General features: G+C 43.6%; 1 protein-coding gene across 1 annotated transcript in view; it reads left to right on the forward strand.

Annotated features, from left to right (window-relative positions):
* The window catches only part of DSN1 (DSN1 component of MIS12 kinetochore complex), a 92,594-nt gene that overhangs the window by 5,745 nt on the left and 65,846 nt on the right, over positions 1 to 21,003 (forward strand). Inside the window, exons 2-3 of the mRNA XM_030197568.1 lie at positions 7,608 to 7,876; positions 13,993 to 14,066. Coding sequence (XP_030053428.1) covers positions 7,609 to 7,876; positions 13,993 to 14,066 — 342 coding nt within the window. The 5' untranslated portion in view covers position 7,608. The remainder of the gene's footprint in view (positions 1 to 7,607; positions 7,877 to 13,992; positions 14,067 to 21,003) is intronic.

Raw genomic sequence — 21,003 nt, forward strand, 5'->3', positions numbered from 1 at the left:
GGGATTGTCTGCGGCTTCGGCTTCAGTATCAGTTATCCTCACATTTCTTCAGAAAGCTGTACAAAAATCACTCTTGAGTTCTCTTAAGGTTCAGGTGGCAGCTCTGGCATGTTTTAGAGGCCAGCTTCAGGGGGCGTCCATCGCCTCCCACCCGGATGTGGTTTGTTTCTTGAGGGGTGTAAATCGTTTGCGCCCTCCTCACGTGCCAGTTGTGCCATCCTGGAACCTTAATCTGGTTCTCAAAGCGCTTCAGCTTCCTCCTTTTGAACCCTTATCGGGGATTACGATTAAGGATCTCACCTTGAAGGCAATTTTCGTAGTAGCCATTACTTCCACTTGGAGAATTTCAGAGTTGCAGGCCCTTTCTTGCAGAGACCCCTTCCTGCGTTTTAGGGAGGTGGGGATATCGATTAGGACAGTTATTTTGTTTTTGCCCAAGGTGGTTTCTCATTTCCACTTGGGGCAGCCTTCAGCCGGGAAGATTACCCTGAGCAATTCCAGGCTCTTCGCTGCCTCGACATGAGACGGGCTCTTCTCAGGTATTTGGAGGTGGCGAATGAATTTCGTCTTTCTGACTATCTCTTTGTCCTTTTTGGAGGCAGTAAGAAGGGTCATATGGTGACCAAGGCCACCATAGCCTGTTGGTTGCGGGAGGCCATCTCTTCGGCATACGTGGCATTGGGCAAGCAAGCACCTTTGCAAGTTCGTGCACATTCTACGCGAGGTCAAGCTTCCTCCTATTCAGAGTCCTGTTTGGTTTCTCTGGAAGATATCTGCAGGGCAGCTACATGGGCTTCGGTCCATACATTCACTTGTCATTATCGGGTGGATGTGGCAGCTTGTCAAGATGCGGTGTTTGGCTCGTCGGTGATTTCTGTTGGGTTGGAGGTGTCCCACCCTACTTGAGGACTGCTTGGGTACATCCCACAAGTCTCTGGATTGATCTGTGGGACGCCATGGAAGGAAAAATTAATTCTTACCTGATAATTTTCTTTCCATTAGTCCCAACAGATCAATCCAGAGGCCCCCCTGGCTTTACTTTCTGCGGTTTTGTTGTGGTTGGTTAGTTTTTATTTTTTTCAGGTTCCGTTCTGAATGTTCCTTCGTTTGATTAAAAAATAAAATAAATAAATATAGAAGTGGTGGAAGTATGTTGGGCAATTGGTCTGACAATGTCAGCAGAGTTTTCTATTGTTTCCGTTCCACTGCTTTGGTATTGTTCATACTGCGGTTCAGCTGGCTGCACAGGTCCACATATAGCAAACCTCAGAGGTTCTCTGTATCTCCACCTGCTGGTAGAGGGACACAACCCACAAGTCTCTGGATTGATTTGTTGGGACTAATGGAAAGAAAATTATCAGGTAAGAATTAATTTTTCCATATCCATTATGTTTGTTATCATAATTTTTACTCTTATATCATGTATATGTGTGTGTGTGTATATATATATTTTATTTTTTTATTTTTGTTACATTTGTACCCCGCGCTTTCCCACTCATGGCAAGCTCAATGTGGCTTACATATTGTATACAGGTACTTATTTGTACCTGGGGCAATGGAGGGTTAAGTGACTTTCCCAGAGACACAAGGAGCTGCCTGTGCCTGAAGTGGGAATTGAACTCAGTTCCCCAGGACCAAAGTCCACCACCCTAACCATTAGGCCACTCCTCGACTACATATATATATATATATGTATATATATATATATATTTATATATGTATAAATGTATAACTTTATGATTCAAATACATTATTTTATATACTCTATACGTTCATAATGCCTTCATAATTACATCAATTTCATATACTCAATTTCATAATTTTATATCATTTCTTATTAATTTCTTTTTGTTATCCTCGGGCTTTCCTCACTGTTTATTTTTTTAAGAATTAAGTTGTTATATCATCTCAATATGGCATTTACTTGTTTTTATATGGCCACTTTTATTCTATGGTGCCTGTATGTACATATTCACATTTTATGATATCTGGACTAAGATTTTAAATTTATATACACATATCTTTGCCTTTACAGTCATGTGTGTCACTATTATTATATTATATTATGGTGCATGTATGTATGTATTGTGAGGTCTCCACCACCGGGAGACTCTTGGAAAAGTCTTCTGCACTGGGAAACTCTTGAGTCCCTTGGCCCTTTAGCTGAGCTGTGTGCTGTAATCCACTGCTAAAGAGCACACGGCAATCCACAAGGTCAGATCATTATACTTTATTGTAATCCCTTTGTGTCAACTGTTCCTTCAAAGGTAGTTCCCACCACAGCATTCCTCAAGAAGCATAGCAGTTCAACAGCATAGTATTCAAAAGAAAACCAAAAGGTTTCAAAATCTCAGCAGTTCATATAAAGCAGTTATGCAAAGCAATTCTTCAAACAAAGTAGCTCAAAAAGGGCTCAAACTCCCAGCAGTTCATGTATAGCAGGTATGTAAAGTAATTCTCCAAACACAGTAGCTGCAGAAAGGGTTCAAACCCTCCCCAGCAGTTCCTGTCAGCAGTTAGGCAAAACAATTCCCCAAACACAGCAGTTCAGAAAGGGTTCACACTCCAAGCAGTTCATGTATAGCAGTTATGCCCAAAACCACCACTCCTCCTCTCTCCTTTTCAAAAGAAATCAACCTAGGGAGAGTGTCAAGGGTCCCTCCCCAACCAGGCCAGCATTATACCCTGACCACCACCCGTATGACCCTTCCGTGGTAAACCTGTTCTCTCAGCTCCCCTTGTGGGATAGCCACCTTTTTCCTTCTACCAGGCTCTCCTCCCAAGCAGCCCTCTCCTGTTTCACCTCCTTTCCTTCCAGTTTGGTCAGAGCAGCAATCTCCATTGGCTCCTCTTGCTCTAGTTCCTCCCCCTTTTCTTCCCCTTGCCAGTCCATAGGTTCCTTCCCACACCTATTGCTCAGCTGCTCTCCATTTGCTTGATTGGGCAGGTTCAGAACTCCTTCCCTCATCCTGGCTCTCTGGGACACGTTTTTCCAACTATCTTCTCTTGCCCTTCTCCTGACCTCCTCTGGGGGCTGTTGGGGATTGAAGTCCCTGTTTCTACCATGGGACCTACTCAGGGGCTGCTGTGAATTGTAGTTTTTTTCCTTTTCTCCAATCCCCCAGTGGAAAAGACTCCTTCTTTTCTCTACCCAGTCTCCCTCCCTCTCAAGCCTCCGCGTTCCTCCATGTGCCTTCATTCTCCCTCTCACCCTCATATTCCTCACAATATGTATGGGAGAAGGGCATGAACAGCACCTGACTTTTCATGAGCAGTTTGGATTTTTGAGCTTTGAGCATAGTCCTGCAGTGTGACATGGAATACTATTTAGTGACCCATTATTCAGTATGTTTAGCATAGGATATCCACTGGGTCTTTTTTTAAACTTTAGTTTGGAATTTTGATGTAAACTACTCATACAGTTTTGGTTACTGAATTATTTGTTAGTTTGAGTCCTGATGTCATTACATTTTTTTGATGCCAAGTAATGGCCTTCATCAGTTTTGTAGGTGCAGGTCTCCTCTGGGGAATGGTAAGCTAGTTAGATACAACTTTGTCAGTAGTGCGCAATACCCACATCTGTGAGGAGAATGTCCGGCAGCAGGTCCCTGAAGCAGTATAACGAAATGGGAAGTCTTGTCAGTCTGTTACTGGACGCTGGATCAGATCAGTTTTGTACTTCAACAGATAAGCAACATTACTATTGCTACTGAAACCTGTATGATACTTGATGTGCTTTTAGTGACAGGAAATAGTACGGTTCTGTCTAATGATTAGAGTGACTTAAATTTCTAGCACACATTGAAAGCAACATTTTGAGCTGTATATGATTGTATGTATTGTATATTAGTGTTTCTTTGACTTTTAAGGATGCAGACACTGTAGATTAAGGATTTATACACATGATAGCTAGATATTAGTGATGTGAACTACAATGCATGTAGAATTAATTTACCACTTATCATAGTTGGCACATGCCTGAAGAGTGAGAGTTCAGAGTTTTCCTACTATATAAGCCAGCCCTTCTTCCCTTTCCTCTCTTCACCCTTCTACCAGTAGAAGCGCAAAACTGAAAACTACTAACTGGATCTTGTGAGAGGCATAGACACAAACTGAGATGAAGCTCCGTCCCATCTTTTTTTTTTTTTTTTAACTATGGTGAAAACTGTATTTGGCATGACTATATAATAACATACAAGTAAATACCTGACTCCTGATCTGCAAGTGGTGACAAAGAGAAACTTACTTTGTTACTAAAGTCGGAAAGTATTGGGAAGGGAAGTGTGGGTGGAGGGGTGGGCCATGGGGATTTCTTCTTTTGGAAAACTTTTTGATGATATCTGTTACAATATTGCTTGTAATGTACTTGTTCCTTTTTTGAATGTCATCAATAAAAATGGTTCGAACATAACATACAAGTAGTTGAAAAACGTGATTTAAAATACTGAGTTAATTAGTTTATTGGTTCTTATATCCCACATAATCCAAATTACAATTATTGAGTTCTATGTGGCTTACAATAACAAAGAAATAGATTCATACAGTATATAGTATGACAATAATGATGCAGGGACTATTCAGATTAACAAATTGTTTAAAGTTTATAACAATTTGTACAATCAAAAAATGTTTTGTTAAAAGGAAGGCCAAAAGTTTAGGGGTCCTTTAGCTAAGCTGCGGTAAGCACTAGCTCGTGCTTAATACAGCTTAAAAGGGCTTACCGTGGGATGCGTTTAGGTGTCCTGTAGTAATTCTGTGACCTGCATGTGCAGACTCCACAATAAAAATGTTCTTATTGTGGAGGGGGCATGTCTGGGGGAGTGGTGAAAGGGCATTTCCTTGTCATCAAGCAGATGAAGCCATTACGCAATTGAGAGATAAAGAATACTCAAATAAGGTAATTTCCACTCTCCTGCAGGCCCGTAAGCGCTCCACTTCCGTGGCTTATGCCAGGATTTGGCGCCAATTTGAAGTCTGGTATGTTTCAAGAGCGCTTTCTCCGTTGCGGGCTCCTGTCTCGCCGATTCTGGACTTTTTGCAGGATGGTGTACACAAAGGCTTGGCCTATAATTCCCTGCGGGTGCAAGTGGCAACATTGGCCTCCCTGCGTGGCAAGGTTGAAGGCGTGTCCTTAGCTGCTCATCTAGATGTGGCACGGTTTCTTAGAGGGGTGCTTCGGCTCCGTCCTCCCGTGCGGGCACCTTGTCCAGCTTGGTACCTGGGGTTAGTATTGAAGGCCCTTCAGGGGGCTCCCTTTGAACCGCTTCGGCGTGCTTCAGAGAAAGATTTGACACTGAAGGCCGTCTTTTTAGTGGCCATTACCTCGGCGAGATGGGTGTCAGAGCTCCAGGCGCTGTCCTGTAGAGACCCTTTTCTGCAATTCTCAGTCAGGGGTCACGGTTTGGACCATGCCTTCCTTCATGCCTAAGGTGGTTTCAGCGTTTCACCTAAACCAGCCTGTTTTTCTTCCCTCCTTTGTTGCGGAGGAGTTTCCAGATTCATTTGGGCAGTTGCACCTTTTGGATGTGCGCAGGATTCTGTTGTAGTATCTGCGAATTACAAATTCTTTCAGGACCTCTGATCATCTTTTTGTGCTGTTCGCAGGTCCTTGCAGAGGGTCTTCAGCGTCTAAAGCCACTATTGCCCTTTGGCTCAAAGAAGCTATCTTTTCAGCATATCTGCTGTCTGGCCGGGCTCCGCCTGAAGCCTTTAAGGCACATTCCACAAGAGCGATTTCCTCTTCCTGGGCAGAAACTGGAGCACTATCTGTTCATGAGATTTGCAGTGCTGCAACATGGGCTTCTAAGCTCTCTTTCGCTTGACATTACAGGCTGGATGTGGCTGCCAGGAGGAATGCGCGTTTTGGAGCACAGGTGCTAGCGCGTGGTGTGGCTTGTTCCCACCCTATTTAGGGATTGCTTTGTTACATCCCATACGTAATGGCTTCATCTGCTTGATGATAAGGAAGGGAAAATTAGGTTCATATAAGTACGTAAGTACATAAGTAATGCCATACTGGGAAAAGACCAAGGATCCATCGAGCCCAGCATCCTGTCCACGACAGCGGCCAATCCAGGCCAAGGGCACCTGGCAAGCTTCCCAAACGTACAAACATTCTATACATGTTATTCCTGGAATGGATTTTTCCCAAGTCCATTTAGTAGCGGTTTATGGACTTGTCCTTTAGGAAACCGTCCAACCCCTTTTTAAACTCTGCTAAGCTAACCGCCTTCACCACTTTCTCCGGCAATGAATTCCAGAGTTTAATTATACGTTGGGTGAAGAAAATTTTTCTCCGATTTGTTTTAAATTTACTACACTGTAGTTTCATCGCATGCCCCCTAGTATTTTTGGAAAGCGTGAACAGACGCTTCACATCCACCTGTTCCACTCCACTCATTATTTTATATACCTCTATCATGTCTCCCCTCAGCCGTCTCTTCTCCAAGCTGAATAGCCCTAGCCTCCTTAATCTTTCTTGATAGGGAAGTCGTCCCATCCCCGCTTACCATGATAATTTTCTTTCCTTTAGTCATAGCAGATGAAGCCATGAGCCCTCCCTGTATGATTGTCTGTATTGCAGTGATTCTGATTTTAGGTGCTGTTCTTGTTTCCTGAAGTTATATTACTTCCTTGGGGAGTCGGAAAACAGTCTTCAGGATTCTTGTTACAGTGATAGGAGGATGAGTTCATTCCCTCCAGTTCATGTTTTGGGAGGATGAGTTTATTCCCTCCAGGAGGATGCAAGTATTCCCTCCGTTTATACAAAGTGGAGGACGAGTTTATTCCCTCCAGGAGGATGAGTTCATTCCCTCCTTTTTTGAGTTTATGCCCTTGTTAAGGGGCCATCGTTCGTTGTGAGGAAAGTTCATGTTATTCCCATTGTGGGTTGCCATACTGCTTTGGAAGGTTCAAATACTGAAGAGGCAGTGGAGCTAGCTGGCCATGAGGCACTGTGAAAAGTTGAGTGCTCTCTATCTCCCCCTGCTGGTTGATGGACATAACCCATACGTAATGGCTTCATCTGCTATGACTAAAGGAAAGAAAATTATCATGGTAAGAACCTAATTTTCCCATTTGGTCCTGTTTATGCAGTTACCTTGGCTGGTTAGGTGCTGACTCCACTCCTGGAATGCCCCCAAAATATTTTTTGAGTTGGGCACTATCCAGACATTTTCAACGGTATTGACTAGTTAATTGCCGCCAAAAATGAACAGTTAGCCCTGAACAGGCAATTTAACTGACCAGTAGCCATATCTGGCTGTTAAATCACTTTTAATATTGACCCCCCCCCCCCCCCCCCAAAGATACTGTTGGGATATTGTTCTTTTTCTGCTGGTTTTTGCTATCTTTTCTCCTAGGAGCTCCTGTAGGTTATTGTCTCGTCTATCACCCTGGTTAATTTGACCCTGAATGTGCTTGAGGTAGCTAATAGATTGTTGCACTATATCTGTTTTTGCCAACCCAAATAGCAGAAACTGGGTCTGAATCTGACTTGCCTGCACAGCAGTGGGCAGCAGTACCATTGAGCTTTATTTCCAACTGTATTATATTCATTTTGTTTTGAAAGGAAATAACTTTTTTTTTTTCTTTTTTTCACATCAAAGCATGTCTACAAAGGAAGACCTGAATTCATCATGCATACTGGGAGGAAAGAGCAATGATAGTTCTGGTTCTACAAGTGCAAGGGGCACCACCTTTGGAAAAAGATCATATCCCAGTTCTAGCCCTAAGAAAATATCTCCTTGGAGAACCAGCCCAAATTCACTTTCTCCAAAAGGCCTCAGTTCTCAAAGACGACATTCCTGGCGCCGATCCAGTTTGAAGGGCAGCAAACGGCGGCACTCGCTGCCTCCCGTTCACCAGGATATTACAGGTGAGTACTTCCTGTCTTTTTTTTTTTTTTTTTTTTTTGTCAAAAGTGTATTGAAACTTTACAAAATGTTCAGAAAAGTAAATTCTGATTCTGTGGAACGTTTGCTTTCTAAAATGATTTTAAGGTTTGCTGGTAGTTCGTATCACTAGAGCTTCAGTGAGATGCATAGTATTGAAGCTTGTGCTAAGATTTTTAGCTTAGGCTGGAGCCCTCCTGATTTCAGGAAAAAGAGCCTGGAAGACTGTGTTTGCTGCTTGAGTTCTGCAAGCTGTTCGAAGTGATGTACGGTAGGTATTTTTCTCTCCTTGGAGGGCTCACAATCTAAGCTTGTACCTGAGGCATTGGAAGGTTAAGTGATTTGTCCAAGATCAGTAGGACATCCTGATGTTGTCCCTTCCCTGGAATTCAAGCCATCCCACTGTAATTCGTTGCTGCAAATTAAATGTTTTTTCAAATTGTGTTCAGTCAAATCTTCAGACATTTATCAGATCTGGTTTTGATTCCTAAGACAGAATAGGGGGCTGATCCAGTGACAGTTTTAGGTTGAGTTGGACAGTGAAACAGTTGACATGATGGAGACAAATCATTATCAGAATTTTGAGAGCATCGAGTAAACAAAGAAAATCCTTAATTTCAGGGATTTGCATTCTCAATTTGGGTTAGAGGGAGAAGGTTAGAACCAGAAAATAGCTGCAAGTTAATGCCCATGGTCTGGGGGGGAGAGATGGTGCAGATTTTAAATTAATCTGGATGCACAAATGTGGAAGAAGATAAACTATACCAATAAAACAAGAGGAAAGATAATTAAAGATAAGGTTAGAGTAGCATTGTAGATTTGTTGTAAAATCATGATGAAAGTCTTGTTTTTTGTGTTTTCTTGTTAACATGAGTGAATCACTTGACCAGGCAAATTCTGGCTATTAACATATATAATACTTTAAGCGAGAAACAGCAACAAAAAAAGCAAATATATAATTCTCAATAATAGCTCAGAATTAAAGTCCTCAGTAATTGGGGGGGGGGGGGGGGGGGGGAGAGGTGCTGATAAAAAGAAAGTAGTTAACAGGAGTTTAGCCCCATGTTTGTTTTCTTTCTTTTTCGTCACGGGCCCCCATTTAGGCCTGCTCGGTTGGGGTTACAATTTTTTTGTGCCTTTCCTCTTTTTTAGGCACAATCGCGACTTTTGATTTTGCTGAAGCCATTTTTCCTTCCATGTCATCGAAGACTCCCAGTGGCTTCAAGCGTTGCTTCTGGTGCATTCGGACCATCTCGGGTACTGATACACATTCTTGGTATTCTCCAGCCTGACCATAGCCTGGCAAATCGTGTCCTTTGCCTTTGTATGAAGAAAAGGACACAAATTTCCCAAGAGGCTCAGTGAGAGAAACTTTTTGGAGCCAGGTCCAGTTCTTTGACAAAGGCACCAACATTGAGGTTGGCGTTGTGCTTGCGTCGGGAGTCAAGGTAGGAATGGCTGATGCAAGACCCTGAGACACTGGGAGCAGTGAGGCGTCGAGTGGGTCTTCACCTGTCTTGAGGCCTCCTGCTATGCAGGCCCCCTGGGACCGACCATTGTTGGACCTGACACCGAGACGATCTGAGGATTCGATGTTGTCTTCATGGGTACCGAGGAGTTTGGATGAGGTGCATCGGACGAAGGCCAAGAAGCACTGACACCGATTTCCTTTGACACACGGTGCCGGAAGCTCAGGGGTGCATCCGAGGCCGTGTTGAGGGCCTAGCCGGTGAGCGCTCTCGATCTGCAGTGGACCCGCATCAGAATTTAATTGCAACGCAGATACCAATCACGATTCCAGGAATTTTCTGAGCTCCGGATCCGTGACTCTTTCAGGTAACCCACCAATCTTAGTTTCCCTCGTCTGGATCGTTTTTTTATATCGTCCATTTGTTCTTCCAACCGCTGAAGTCATGTTTGCAAGTCCTCATTAGATGTGTTGAGCTGCTGCACATGGTCTTTAAAATCAAAGACACGCTGACAGTATGTTGTAAATTCTCCACGCAAGGATTCCAACTGGCCATCAACGACATCCAATTTGTCTGTTATTTTCTGCAACCGGCTATTCAGTGATTCATCTATAGCATGCCGAATCTTCGTCACAATCTCTGTGACCCATGCGGAGCTCACTGTGGTTGGCCCTGTTGCGTCCGCCATTTTAAGATCACTGCAGCGCGACTTTTCTGCGTTGCGTTTTTGCCGCCATCCACCTCTTCACACCACTCCTCATACTGCTTTTGAAGAGTCTCAATGTAATATTGCTAGCTGTACCGGAATAATCCAGAAGCACACCTTAAATTAAGCAAAGTTCGAGGTTGGAGCCCAGGAGCTCTTCCTGTCGACACCCGCTCGTTAGCACAGCATCACGTGACCCCCCCATCTCTGGGTCCTTGAATGTGGAGGTAGGCATTCTCAGCAGGTACTCTTTGGACCTGGGAGAATGGGAATTATCCAGCCAGGGTTTTCAGCTGATAGTGTACCGATGGGGTTCTCCACTTCCGGACTTTGATGGCGATAAAAAGGCATGCCGTCATAAAAAACCAGGTTCAGTGGGAATCGATGCCCTACTGTAGCCCTGGGCAGACACACACGTACTATATGTGTTCTGTCCTTGACCCATGGCACATGTCTAAATGGATCGCATTGCATCAGGATCAATTCTTTTAAGCCCGGATTGGCTGCATGTCTTAAAGGATCGCATTGCATCGAGTTTGAATAATTCTCTTTCTCCTGGATTGGCTGCAGAGGCCATGGTACGCAGACCAGATTCCACTGCTGAATGGGGGGTCTTCTCAGTCTTCCATGTGTACACAGTCCGGTGCTCATGGAGGATCTGTGCCCCTTTGGTCTTATGGTTTGGACATTGAATGGGCTCGTTTGAGATGAAAAGGTTATTCTGATTCGGTAATTGCTACCTTGCTGCAGGCTCAGCAAGGTTGTACATCATGTCGTATGTGAGGGGTGTGGAGCACAGACTTTCTTCCTTCTCTGCTGAGATCACACACATGCTAGCATTGCTCCAGGCAGGTCTTCAGAAAGGATTGGCGATAGTTCTTTAAAAGTTCGGGTTGCAGCTTTTGGCCTCAGGCTGACTACAGACATCTCTTGCGGCTCACCCGGATATCGTTCAATTCTAGGGAACTGGCCATTTGCAGCCTCCCTTTCGTATGCCGTGTCCAGAGTGGAACCTTAATTTAGTCCTTCATTCTCTTCAGAAACCTCCTTTTGAGCCACTCTGGAAGGCCTTCTTGAAAGATCTTGCGCTAAAGACAGCATTCTTGTTGGTCATTGCATTGGCATATAGGTTTTGGAACTTCAGGCTCTTTCTTGTCAGGATCCCTTTGCTTTTCAGAGGTGGGGTCTCCCTGTTCACACGGTTCCTTCCTTTCTTCCAAAAGTGGTATCAGCATTTAATCTCAGCCGACCTGTGACGCTTCCGTCATTTCACAGAGAGAACAAGGAGGCTCTATATTCTTCCACTCTCGATGTGCATAGAGTCCTCACTAGATATCAGGAAGTCTTGAGTCAAGAGTGGAGGAGTAACCTAGTGGTTAGAGCACCAGTCTTGACATCCAGAGGTGGCAAGTTCAAATCTCACTACTGCTGCTTGTGACCTTGGGCAAATTATTCAACCCTCCATTGCCTCAGGTACAAAATTAGATTATGAGCCCTCCAGAGACAGAGAAATACCCAGTGTACCTGAATGTAACTCACTTTGGGCTACTACTGAAAAAGGTGTAAGCAATCCAAAATAAAATGAATGAGTTTTGTAAATTGGACAGTTTGTACTTTTTGGCAAACATGGGCATGGCCTCATGGCTTCCAAGCCCACAGCTGCTAGATGGCTAAAGGAGAGTATTGCATCAGCTTATTTGATTGTGGGGAAGCAGGTTCCTCAGGCTTTGTGGTCTCATTCTATGATGCGTACAGTGACATCCTAGGTGGAGACTACCTTACTATCTCCAGCAGATGTTTGCAAGGTGGTGATGTGGTTAACGCCACATACCTTTGACAAGCAGTACAGGGATTGGTTTTGAACAACCCACAGGTTCTGAAATACTGGGAAGCTAGGTAATGGAAGGACAAATCAGATCTTACCTGCTGATAATGATGATTTTTCTTTCCATTAGTCCTTCCCATTATTCCAGAGGCCTGCCTGAGGTGTCAGATATTCAGTCGGTACAAAGTAGTAATGGGTCAAATAAAGACTATCACCTTGCATGGTGCTTCCTGCATATCTGTTGTTCTCTACAAGTTGTCTAGAGATGAGGCCCACCCACATTTGCTCGTCTGGTTAGTGTTAGGTTAGCATGTTTAAGGTGGTTGTGTTTATTTTGAGTTTCTGCTTACTACTTGTCTGTGTAAATACTGAGGAGTTGGACTGTTCTCTGTCTCCACCTGCCCCACTATCCCACAGGTTCTGTAGTAGTGGGAAAGAATTATCAGGAAAGACCTAATTTCCCCTTTGGGATACTGCCACATACTTATGATCTGGATTGGCCTGTTTAAAAATAGGATACTGGACTGAATGGACTGTTGGTTAGACCTACTATGGCAAATATGTTCTCCTAGTGGTGAAGAATAGCAGTGTTCATATACCACAGTGTAAAATCCATCTTTTGACATTTAAGTGGCATCTAATGGTTAGATACGTCATATTTGGTTTTAATTTTTTTTTTTTAATTTTCAACATAACATTCAAGCATACACTTGAAAAAGAAATCAGAAAAAGACAAATATAGAAAACCCACCTAATAGAGTAAATATCATTTATTAGTCCACAATATTGCTGGAGTCAAGCAGGAAATATAAATATAGAAGAAGTAAAACACTTAACAACAAGGCAAAGGAATCCTGACAGCCAGATTACATGCTAACCAAAGGGAACTACCATTGCAGTCGGACTACCCTCCTAAGCCACCAAAAATTCCAACAATTGCTTAGGTTCAAGAAATAAATTGCCACCATTAAATATTTACATGGCCCTTGGGAAAAATCCCCTAAAACGTCCTTACAGCACCTTGGGGTCACCAAAGAAAAATCAGGAAAATATACAAACTTTAGAACCCAAAAATTGTTCATACATAAATCTGAGGTAATTAAATAATACCAAATTACTGTCCCGTTCCAGGGCAAAAAGTTGCTAACAGAGTTGATCTAAACACCCTGTATTTCCACCTCAGCCTGGATAACCCGAGACTTCTCCGAAGATATCTTCACAATTTGCTGTAGAGACAGGTCCAGCATCTTGATGGTGTCCCATATGGCGTCACAGTTGGCTACTGCAGGTTTCTTGTAATCCACTGAGGATGGCACTATGCTGTGCTGAACCAACCCAGCAGCACCAAAAGTTGTTGCAGCATCAGGCCTTGATCCCTGATAACCTCTGTCAGCCACTTCTAAAAGGGGGCGGGGGAATGGGGCATTCTACGCACTGGCTTCCCACTCAGTGAGGCTAAATTCTGCCCCTTCACAGATAGTGCAAAAGTCAACAAACTGCTTCCCAATCTCAATGGAACCAGTCTGTCTTCTGGGCTCAGACACCCACTCTGCACTAAGGCCTGATTCATTGAATGTCAGGCCCTCCAAAGGCACTGTAGCAGATCCATGGGTCATGATGCCAGCAACCTCGAAGAAGGTCTGAATCAGCTCTAGAACAGAAATTTGCACCCGTGAGTAGGTATGTATCTGACCTTCCCCACTGTAACCAGTTCAAATGGGGAGAAAATGGCTTAAAACAGATGCCAGCACAGGAGCTGACTCGAGCACTTCTGCCTGAAACACCGTCTTGAATTCTGCAAGCTTGGGACGCTGCTGTCTGATATGGGTGGCCCTACAGCATAGCCCTCTGAGTCATTGAAACATACAAGCCCCTCCACCACTATAAGATAGTGTCCCTTTGGAGGGCTACTTGGTTTTAATTGTATTATTCTTTCTAACAAATGACATATTTGAGAACTGCGCCATTTTAAATAACTCTCTCTCCTCCAGGTCAGATAAATATTGGAAAGAGTTTCCAAAGCATACTCTGCATGCTTTTTTGACTTGGATTTTTTTCAACTTTTTTGTATTTATTTTTGTATGTGTGTTCTTTTTAAAGGGCTTAGTAAAGCTGTCAGTTTGGAGCTGCCAGAGACGAAGAGGCTGTCTGTGCTTCTGCAGTCTTGTTTCCAGGTAAAGCGCCGTCTTTAGCTTTCTAATTAGGCACTTCTCTGATCTATAGTGAATTTTGTTTTCTGTCTCAAAGCTGCGCATAGATGGGATGAGGCATTTGCAATGTGACCATGTAATATATTCAGGGGAACAAACTGAGCTAGTCCTGGTTTTACCCCACTGCATGCTTTCTACGACAAGCACTCTGTCAGCTGCATGTCAGGTTTCCACTAATCTCCCTCTCATCCCTATAGCTGCCCTAATCAATCTCCACCTCTTAATCTCCTCACACTGTCCTTTCTTTTTTTTTCTTTCTTTCTTTCTTTCATTCATCCAGTCTCCCATCCTCTGAGGGGAGACAGCCAGAGGGTATGGCAGGGGATAAGGGAAGGGAGGAGAGAGCTGGTTGATTGTTTGAGAGAGGTACTAAAAATAGGAGGAATGGAATAGCTTGAAGAAGGAATAAGGTGAGGATGAATTGAAACAGCTAAAACTCAATGAAGCAAAGAAATATGAGCAAAAGTACAAATGAAAGAAAATATGACTAGAGATACAAGGGGTAATGAGACATTTTTCAGGTATGTTGGGGAAAGGAAGCAGACTGTTGGAGAGATGAGAAAAAAGCAGAGGTGCTAAACATTTCTGTGTTAATGGAAGAAAATCCTGAAGAACTGTGGTTGACTGGCAAGGGTTTATAAGGGAATGGAATTGATGTTGCATCATTCATAGAAGAGAGTTTTTATGAACTACTTGAGAAACTGAAAGTGGATAAAGCTGTGGGGCCAGATCAGATACATCTCAAGACATTGAAGGAGCTCATATCTTGGTGGGTCCTCTTAAAGATTAATGTAATAGATCCTTGGAGATGGGAGAGATTCCTTGGGATTGGAAAAGAACAGATGTGATCCCTCTTCACAAAAACGGTGGCACAAGTTGGAAAACTTATGGAGATGCTGCTGAAAGCATAGTGAAATTCTATGAATGAATCTTTGGCTGGATACCTTGAGAACATGTGCTAGATGCAGTATACTTGGATTTCAGTCTTTGATATGGTTTATTCACTTATTTAAAAAATGTGTATCCCATACTCCTACATACATACATACATAGTATAAATCTGCTAAAAACAATAACAAAGACAATCACACCATACCCTAATGAGGAGGGTGCGAGTATTATCCACAGAGATAGAGAAGGGGGGGGGGGGTTAGGAGGAAAGATGTATTCATTTATTTATTAGGATTTATTTATGGCACAATTTACTACTTACAATGTCAACACAATACATAATAGAACATTTTAATTGATAGTGAAGGGTAAAGCAAAGATGTAACATACAGATAAGTAAGAGAGTAAGAAAAGTTAGAAAGTATGGTGACTGATTTAAAGAAAGTTGCACATGAAGTCAGAGAGGTGGTTAAATATCTCAGCTAGGGTAGGGGTGGATAAGCTCAAGAAGTTCAGTCTTGGTCACGTTTGAGATGGTGTTGAAACATCAGGGCGGCAATGTCAGACAGGCAGGCTGAGACTTGGGCCTGGATTCCTGCTGAAATTTCTGGTGTTGGGAGGAAGATTTGGGAGTCATCAGCATAAAGATTATACTGAAAACCATGGGAGGAGATCAGAGCACCAAGGGAAGATATATAGATGGAGAAAAGAAGAGATCTCAAGACAGAGCCTGAGGTACACCAACTGATAGTGAGATAGAAGTGGAGGAGGATCCACTAAAAGTGCGATGGGTGAGATAAGAAGAAAACCAAGAAAGAATAGAGCCCTGAAATCCAAGTGAGGACAGCGTAGCAAGGAGTAGATGATGATCAGCAGTGTTAAAAGCAGCAGATAGATCGAGAAGGATGGGGATAGAATAGAGACCTTTGGATCAAGAAGGATGAGGGTAGAATAGAGACCTTTGAATCTAGCCAGGAACAGGTCATCGGAGACTTTAGCAAGGGCTGTTTCATTTGAATGTAGAGGGCAAAAGCCAGATTGAAGTGGATCAAGAATAGCTTGAGATGAAAGAAAGTCAAGACAACGGCGGTGAACAGCACGTTCAGATATCTTGGATAGGAAAGGGAGGAGGGAAATGGGGTGATAGTTGGAAGGGCAGATAGGGTCCAGTGAAGGTTTTTTTGAGGAGTGCTATAACTACAGTATGTTTGAAGGCATCAGGAAAAGTTGCAGTGGAAAGTGAAAGATTGAGGATATGACAGATAGAAGGGATGACAGTAGGAGAGAGAGTATGACAGTGCCACAGGACACATAGGTCATCATGGAGTGGAGAAGAAGACTAATAGTGCAGCGGGCTTTGATCCTGGTGACCTGGATTTGATTCCTACTGCAGCTCCTTGTGACCTTGGGGAAGTCACTTAACCCTCCATTGTCCCAGGGACAAAAACTTAGATTGTGAGCCCTCTAGGGATAGAGAAAATGCTTACATATAATGTGTACAGTGCTGTGTACATCTAGTAGTGCTATAGAAATGATTAGTAGTAGTGTTAGGAAGCACAGCATTTAGCATGTGCTAAATGTTAGTAAAAGGTCTCTTGAATTGTTTGGGTATTATTTGGGAGCAGACCAGGGGAAGAATTCCTGCAAATAAAGACTGAGGTTTTGATTTTTTTTTTTTTTTTTGCTTGTTTGTTTCTCATCATCTATGAAAAGATCAGGCTACCCCTTCCTTGTACATCACTAAAGTGCCTTGTTTTACTTTTAACCCTGTGTGGCTGTAGTTTATTAAGGACCTAGGCCTGTCCGTTAGCCACATTGTCATATAGGGAACCTCTGTGTTCATACAATGCCTTTTAAAATTCGGACACCATGTGTATGTCTCCACCTCCCTCAGTCATGAAATAATATTTTGACATTACTCCTAAGTCAACCACCCTGCAACCTCAATTCATGTCCTCTTGTTTTTGCCTTTTCTCTGTCTCTGGACTAGAGTTGTTTCTATATTAATAACCACTCAAGTATTTAAATGTCTGTATATCTCTCTTATCCCTTGCTAAGGTATACATATCAGATCTTCAAATCTCTTCTCATGTCTTTTGACACCTTCCTCTGAACCTGTTGAAGTCTTTTTGTCCTTGAGGAGATGTGGAGGAGGATTTTCGAAAGAACGTTCTGCTCATAATTTCCAAAACAATAAAAAAAAGTCCATCTTACAGCAATTTTCAAACAGGAGAGACATCCAGATTTCTTATTCAAAAATATGTGAGAAGACATTCTTATGTTGGAGTCGTCCATTTTACAAACTGAAACATCCTATCTAATAATTTGCACCTCTGTCTGGATGCCTGGGTTCGTAACACACTTTCCATTGATCCGCCTTGGCGATGACGTCAGAGGGCGGATCAGTGAGAGGGAAGGGAACCCAGCACCAGCCAGCCACAGAACGTTGGAATTGAGTAGAGAATCGCCCCCTCCCTCCCCCTGTCCTCCCTCTGAATTCAAGGCCCCCCTCTCCTCCTCCCCCCTGTCCTCCGAGTTCCAGCCAACCCTCTGAGTTCCATGTCCCCCTACCTCCCTCCCTCCCTCTCCTTCCCTCAGAGTTACAGGCCCCCCTCCCCTTTGAGTTGCAGGATGCCCCCTCCCCTTTGAGTTGCAGGATGCCCCCTCCCTCCGAGTTCCACGCCCCCACGCCTCTCTTTCTCTCTCTCTCCCCTTCGAGTGCAAGCACGACCTGTCCTTCGGTGGCCCCTCGCCTTCCTGCATGCCGGCTATAATTTAAAAATTCTTACCTTAGGGTCCGGCGTCAGCAGTGAAGGCGAGCTGTGCTTCAGACTGCCTTCCCATGTGTCTCAGCTCTGCCTCTGGTCCCGCCCTTCCGGAAACAGGAAATGAGGGCGGGACCAGAGGCAGAGCTGAGACACATGGGAAGGCAGTCTGAAGCACAGCTCGCCTTCACTGCTGACGCCGGACCCTGAGGTAAGAATTTTTAAATTACAGCTGGCACTTAGGAAGGCGAGGGGCTGCCGGAGGACAGGTCGTGCTTGCCTTGGAGAGGGGAGAGAGAGGGAGGGAGGCGCGGGGGTCTGGAACTCGGAGGGGAGGGGGGTCCTGGAACTCGAAGGGAGGGAGGGGGCATGGAACTCGGAGGGGAGGGGGGCTGGAACTCAGAGGACAGAGGGAGGGGGGCGTTGAACCTTGCTAGCGCCCGTTTCATTTCTGTCAGAAACTGGCCTCTTTTACTAGTTTAAATTATAAGCACGTGGGGTGAGGGGAAGTGGGGAAACAAGGCACGGGGACGTCTGTCTGGCAGCATTCTTATGAAAATGGCCACAAAGATGTCCTTGCAGAACGAATGAATAGCCTAGTGCTTAATGCAGTGGACTGTAAACCAAGGGACACAGGTTCAAATCCATTAATTTTTTTTTTTTTAGTAAATGGGATCCCTCTAGGAATAGAAAAATGCTTATTATACTTGAATGTACACCACTTCAGTAGCCTTCAGGCTTACATGTGTCATCTTTTGGTACAGTATGTGTTTCTGGAGGGAGCCCCAGGAAAAAAAAAATAGTTTCAGTGGGATTTGAACCTGTCCCTTGGTTTACATACAGTCCACTGCATTTACCACTAGGAGGCTATTCAGACCTGCTTTGCTCAGAATGGCCATGATACCTGCAACTGACAGAATGTGGTTTTCCTTTCTGGTTTCACTTTCAGGGGAGAGGGAGGGGTACAGCAACCACTGAGGGATTAAGGAGGAGTCATGCCTTAATCCCTTCAGTGGTCAAAAGTTCAGAGAACCTTTTTGTAACTTGGCCATGACTGAAGCAGGTCTAGATAAAAATATCCTTTTTAGACATGGACATTGCTTTTTGATTGAAAATCGCTGTTGGACGTCCTGTTTTTGGGTCCTCCCTACTTCCACCCATAACACACCCTCTTGCTATTTGGATGAACTACTATTAGATTGTAAGCTCTTTGAGTAGGGACTGTCTTTCTTCTGTGTTTGTGCAGCGCTGCGTATGCCTTGTAGCGCTATAGAAATGCTAAATAGTAGTAGTAGTAGTAGTGGATGAACTACTACTACTACTATTGTGAAATGTCCAAATTCTGACTTTCTAAAATTGAGATTTGAAAACTTTTAGCAGATGTGTTTTAGACATTTTGAGGTGTCTGTCTGCTTTGAAAATGAGCACCATGGTCTCTAAAACTGAACACAGTACTCTGGATTGGATTTCACAAACCCCTTGTACAGGGGCTGGTTATGCCTTTCTCTCTGCAGCCTAGCATCCTTTTGGTTGCAGCCACTGCTTTATCACATAGTGTCCAAGGATCTGAAGGTAGAGAAACAATTACCTGTTGAGGGAAACTGTGACACCCCAAGCTAAATAGCACATAGTCTAGAGCGGTGATTCCTAAACTGGGTTCTTCAAATTCTTTAGGGGTTTCTCAGGAAATTAGATGTAAAAACTTATTGTATTAGCATATATGTTTACATAAATTTTAGGGCTTCTGCCATGGTAAAAAGTTTGGGAATCACTAGAAGATACACATCTGATCGCTAGTCCCAAGCTTGCAAAATTCCTCTTTATCTACTGATAGGAGATATGGACCATTAGAAGTATATACAAAGTAATGGTTTATTCGGCAAAGCAGTACAGATACATGGCGAATAGAAGTGAAGATTTCTAGGCTAGTTTCTAAAGAATTTGTAACACCAATTCCTAATATAGATACATAGGCCTAATGAAAGTAAACACAGAGCCTTTAATTGACACTCCAGTTTCTGGTAAAAGCCAATAACTGACCCAGCTGTAAATGTGATTACATGGACCAGTAGGTGTCAGTAGCATAGCATTTATTCTTATATGCCACATATACCAACACTGGTTCAATGCGGATTACAATTACAAGAGTAGCAGGTATAGCCAGCGAATTTCAACAATGAATCACTAACTACCGTCTAGTAGTATCTATCCCGTTGGTAGTCAGACTGATGGTAAGCATGGTAACCAAACAACTTACAGATTATATAAACTGTCACCAGGGAAAGCGCTTCCGGTACAATCCAGAAACAAATGTCCACCAGGAACTTCAATCTTAAGGCTTTTATTCCATGCAGGTTTCTAGTAGACCTGATACACAGTTCCAACAGCATTCACCTTCAATCTTAAACACATTTAAGCCACCTGAAAGTGTTTGGCAAATAGTCCCCTTTAAGCAGTAGGCTGCCAGCACCTACCAGGATTCAGTACAGGCTCACAGTCAGTTTCAGTCTGGGCTCTTTATCCAGCGCACAGTAAACAGTAGTTCAATTCCCAAGACAAACAGTTCATTCAGTTCATCGTCCCAGTTAAATCACAAAGCAGCCTTTACCTTCAGGAGGTTTCAATACTTTAGGGACTTCTCACACCCAAGGGATTTTCCCTGCAACTGCTTCTCTCTCACTTCTCTCCTCCTGAACTGAACTCCTCTGGGACTCCTTCCCACCTGCCTAATCAATCTCTGGCTTCTGCTCTCCCAACCAATCATTCTCCTTCCACTAGCTTCCCCCACACCCATACCAGCTGAGTTAAGCATTAGACTAATGATGAGCTCCTGCACACAGGGTTTCCTATCTCTCCCCCTAGTGGCAGCCACTCTGCACATCCTGCCAGCTTACACCCATGTCTTCCCCGATTGCAGCTAGGAGTCCAGTCCGGGTTCTTCATTTCACCCCCTGGCTCCTTGCCTGCAGTGCCTTCTGGGACTTGTATTTCAAACTGAAACTGCCTTAACCCAACTATCCTGGATGTGACTATCACAAAACAAATTCTCAATATTACACGAATCACAGTCAGGATTTCACCCCCTCCAAAGCACAGAAACAGTACTACTCACCCTCCTAGCCAAATTCAAGCAGGAAATACCAATAGGCAAAAACATCCTCCTCCAATTTGACATGTCTAGTGCATTCGATATGGTAAACCATAATATACTAATAAGATTACTAGACAACTTCGGGATTGGTGGA

This window comes from Microcaecilia unicolor, chromosome 3, assembly GCF_901765095.1.
Source record: "Microcaecilia unicolor chromosome 3, aMicUni1.1, whole genome shotgun sequence".
Taxonomy (NCBI): domain Eukaryota; kingdom Metazoa; phylum Chordata; class Amphibia; order Gymnophiona; family Siphonopidae; genus Microcaecilia; species Microcaecilia unicolor.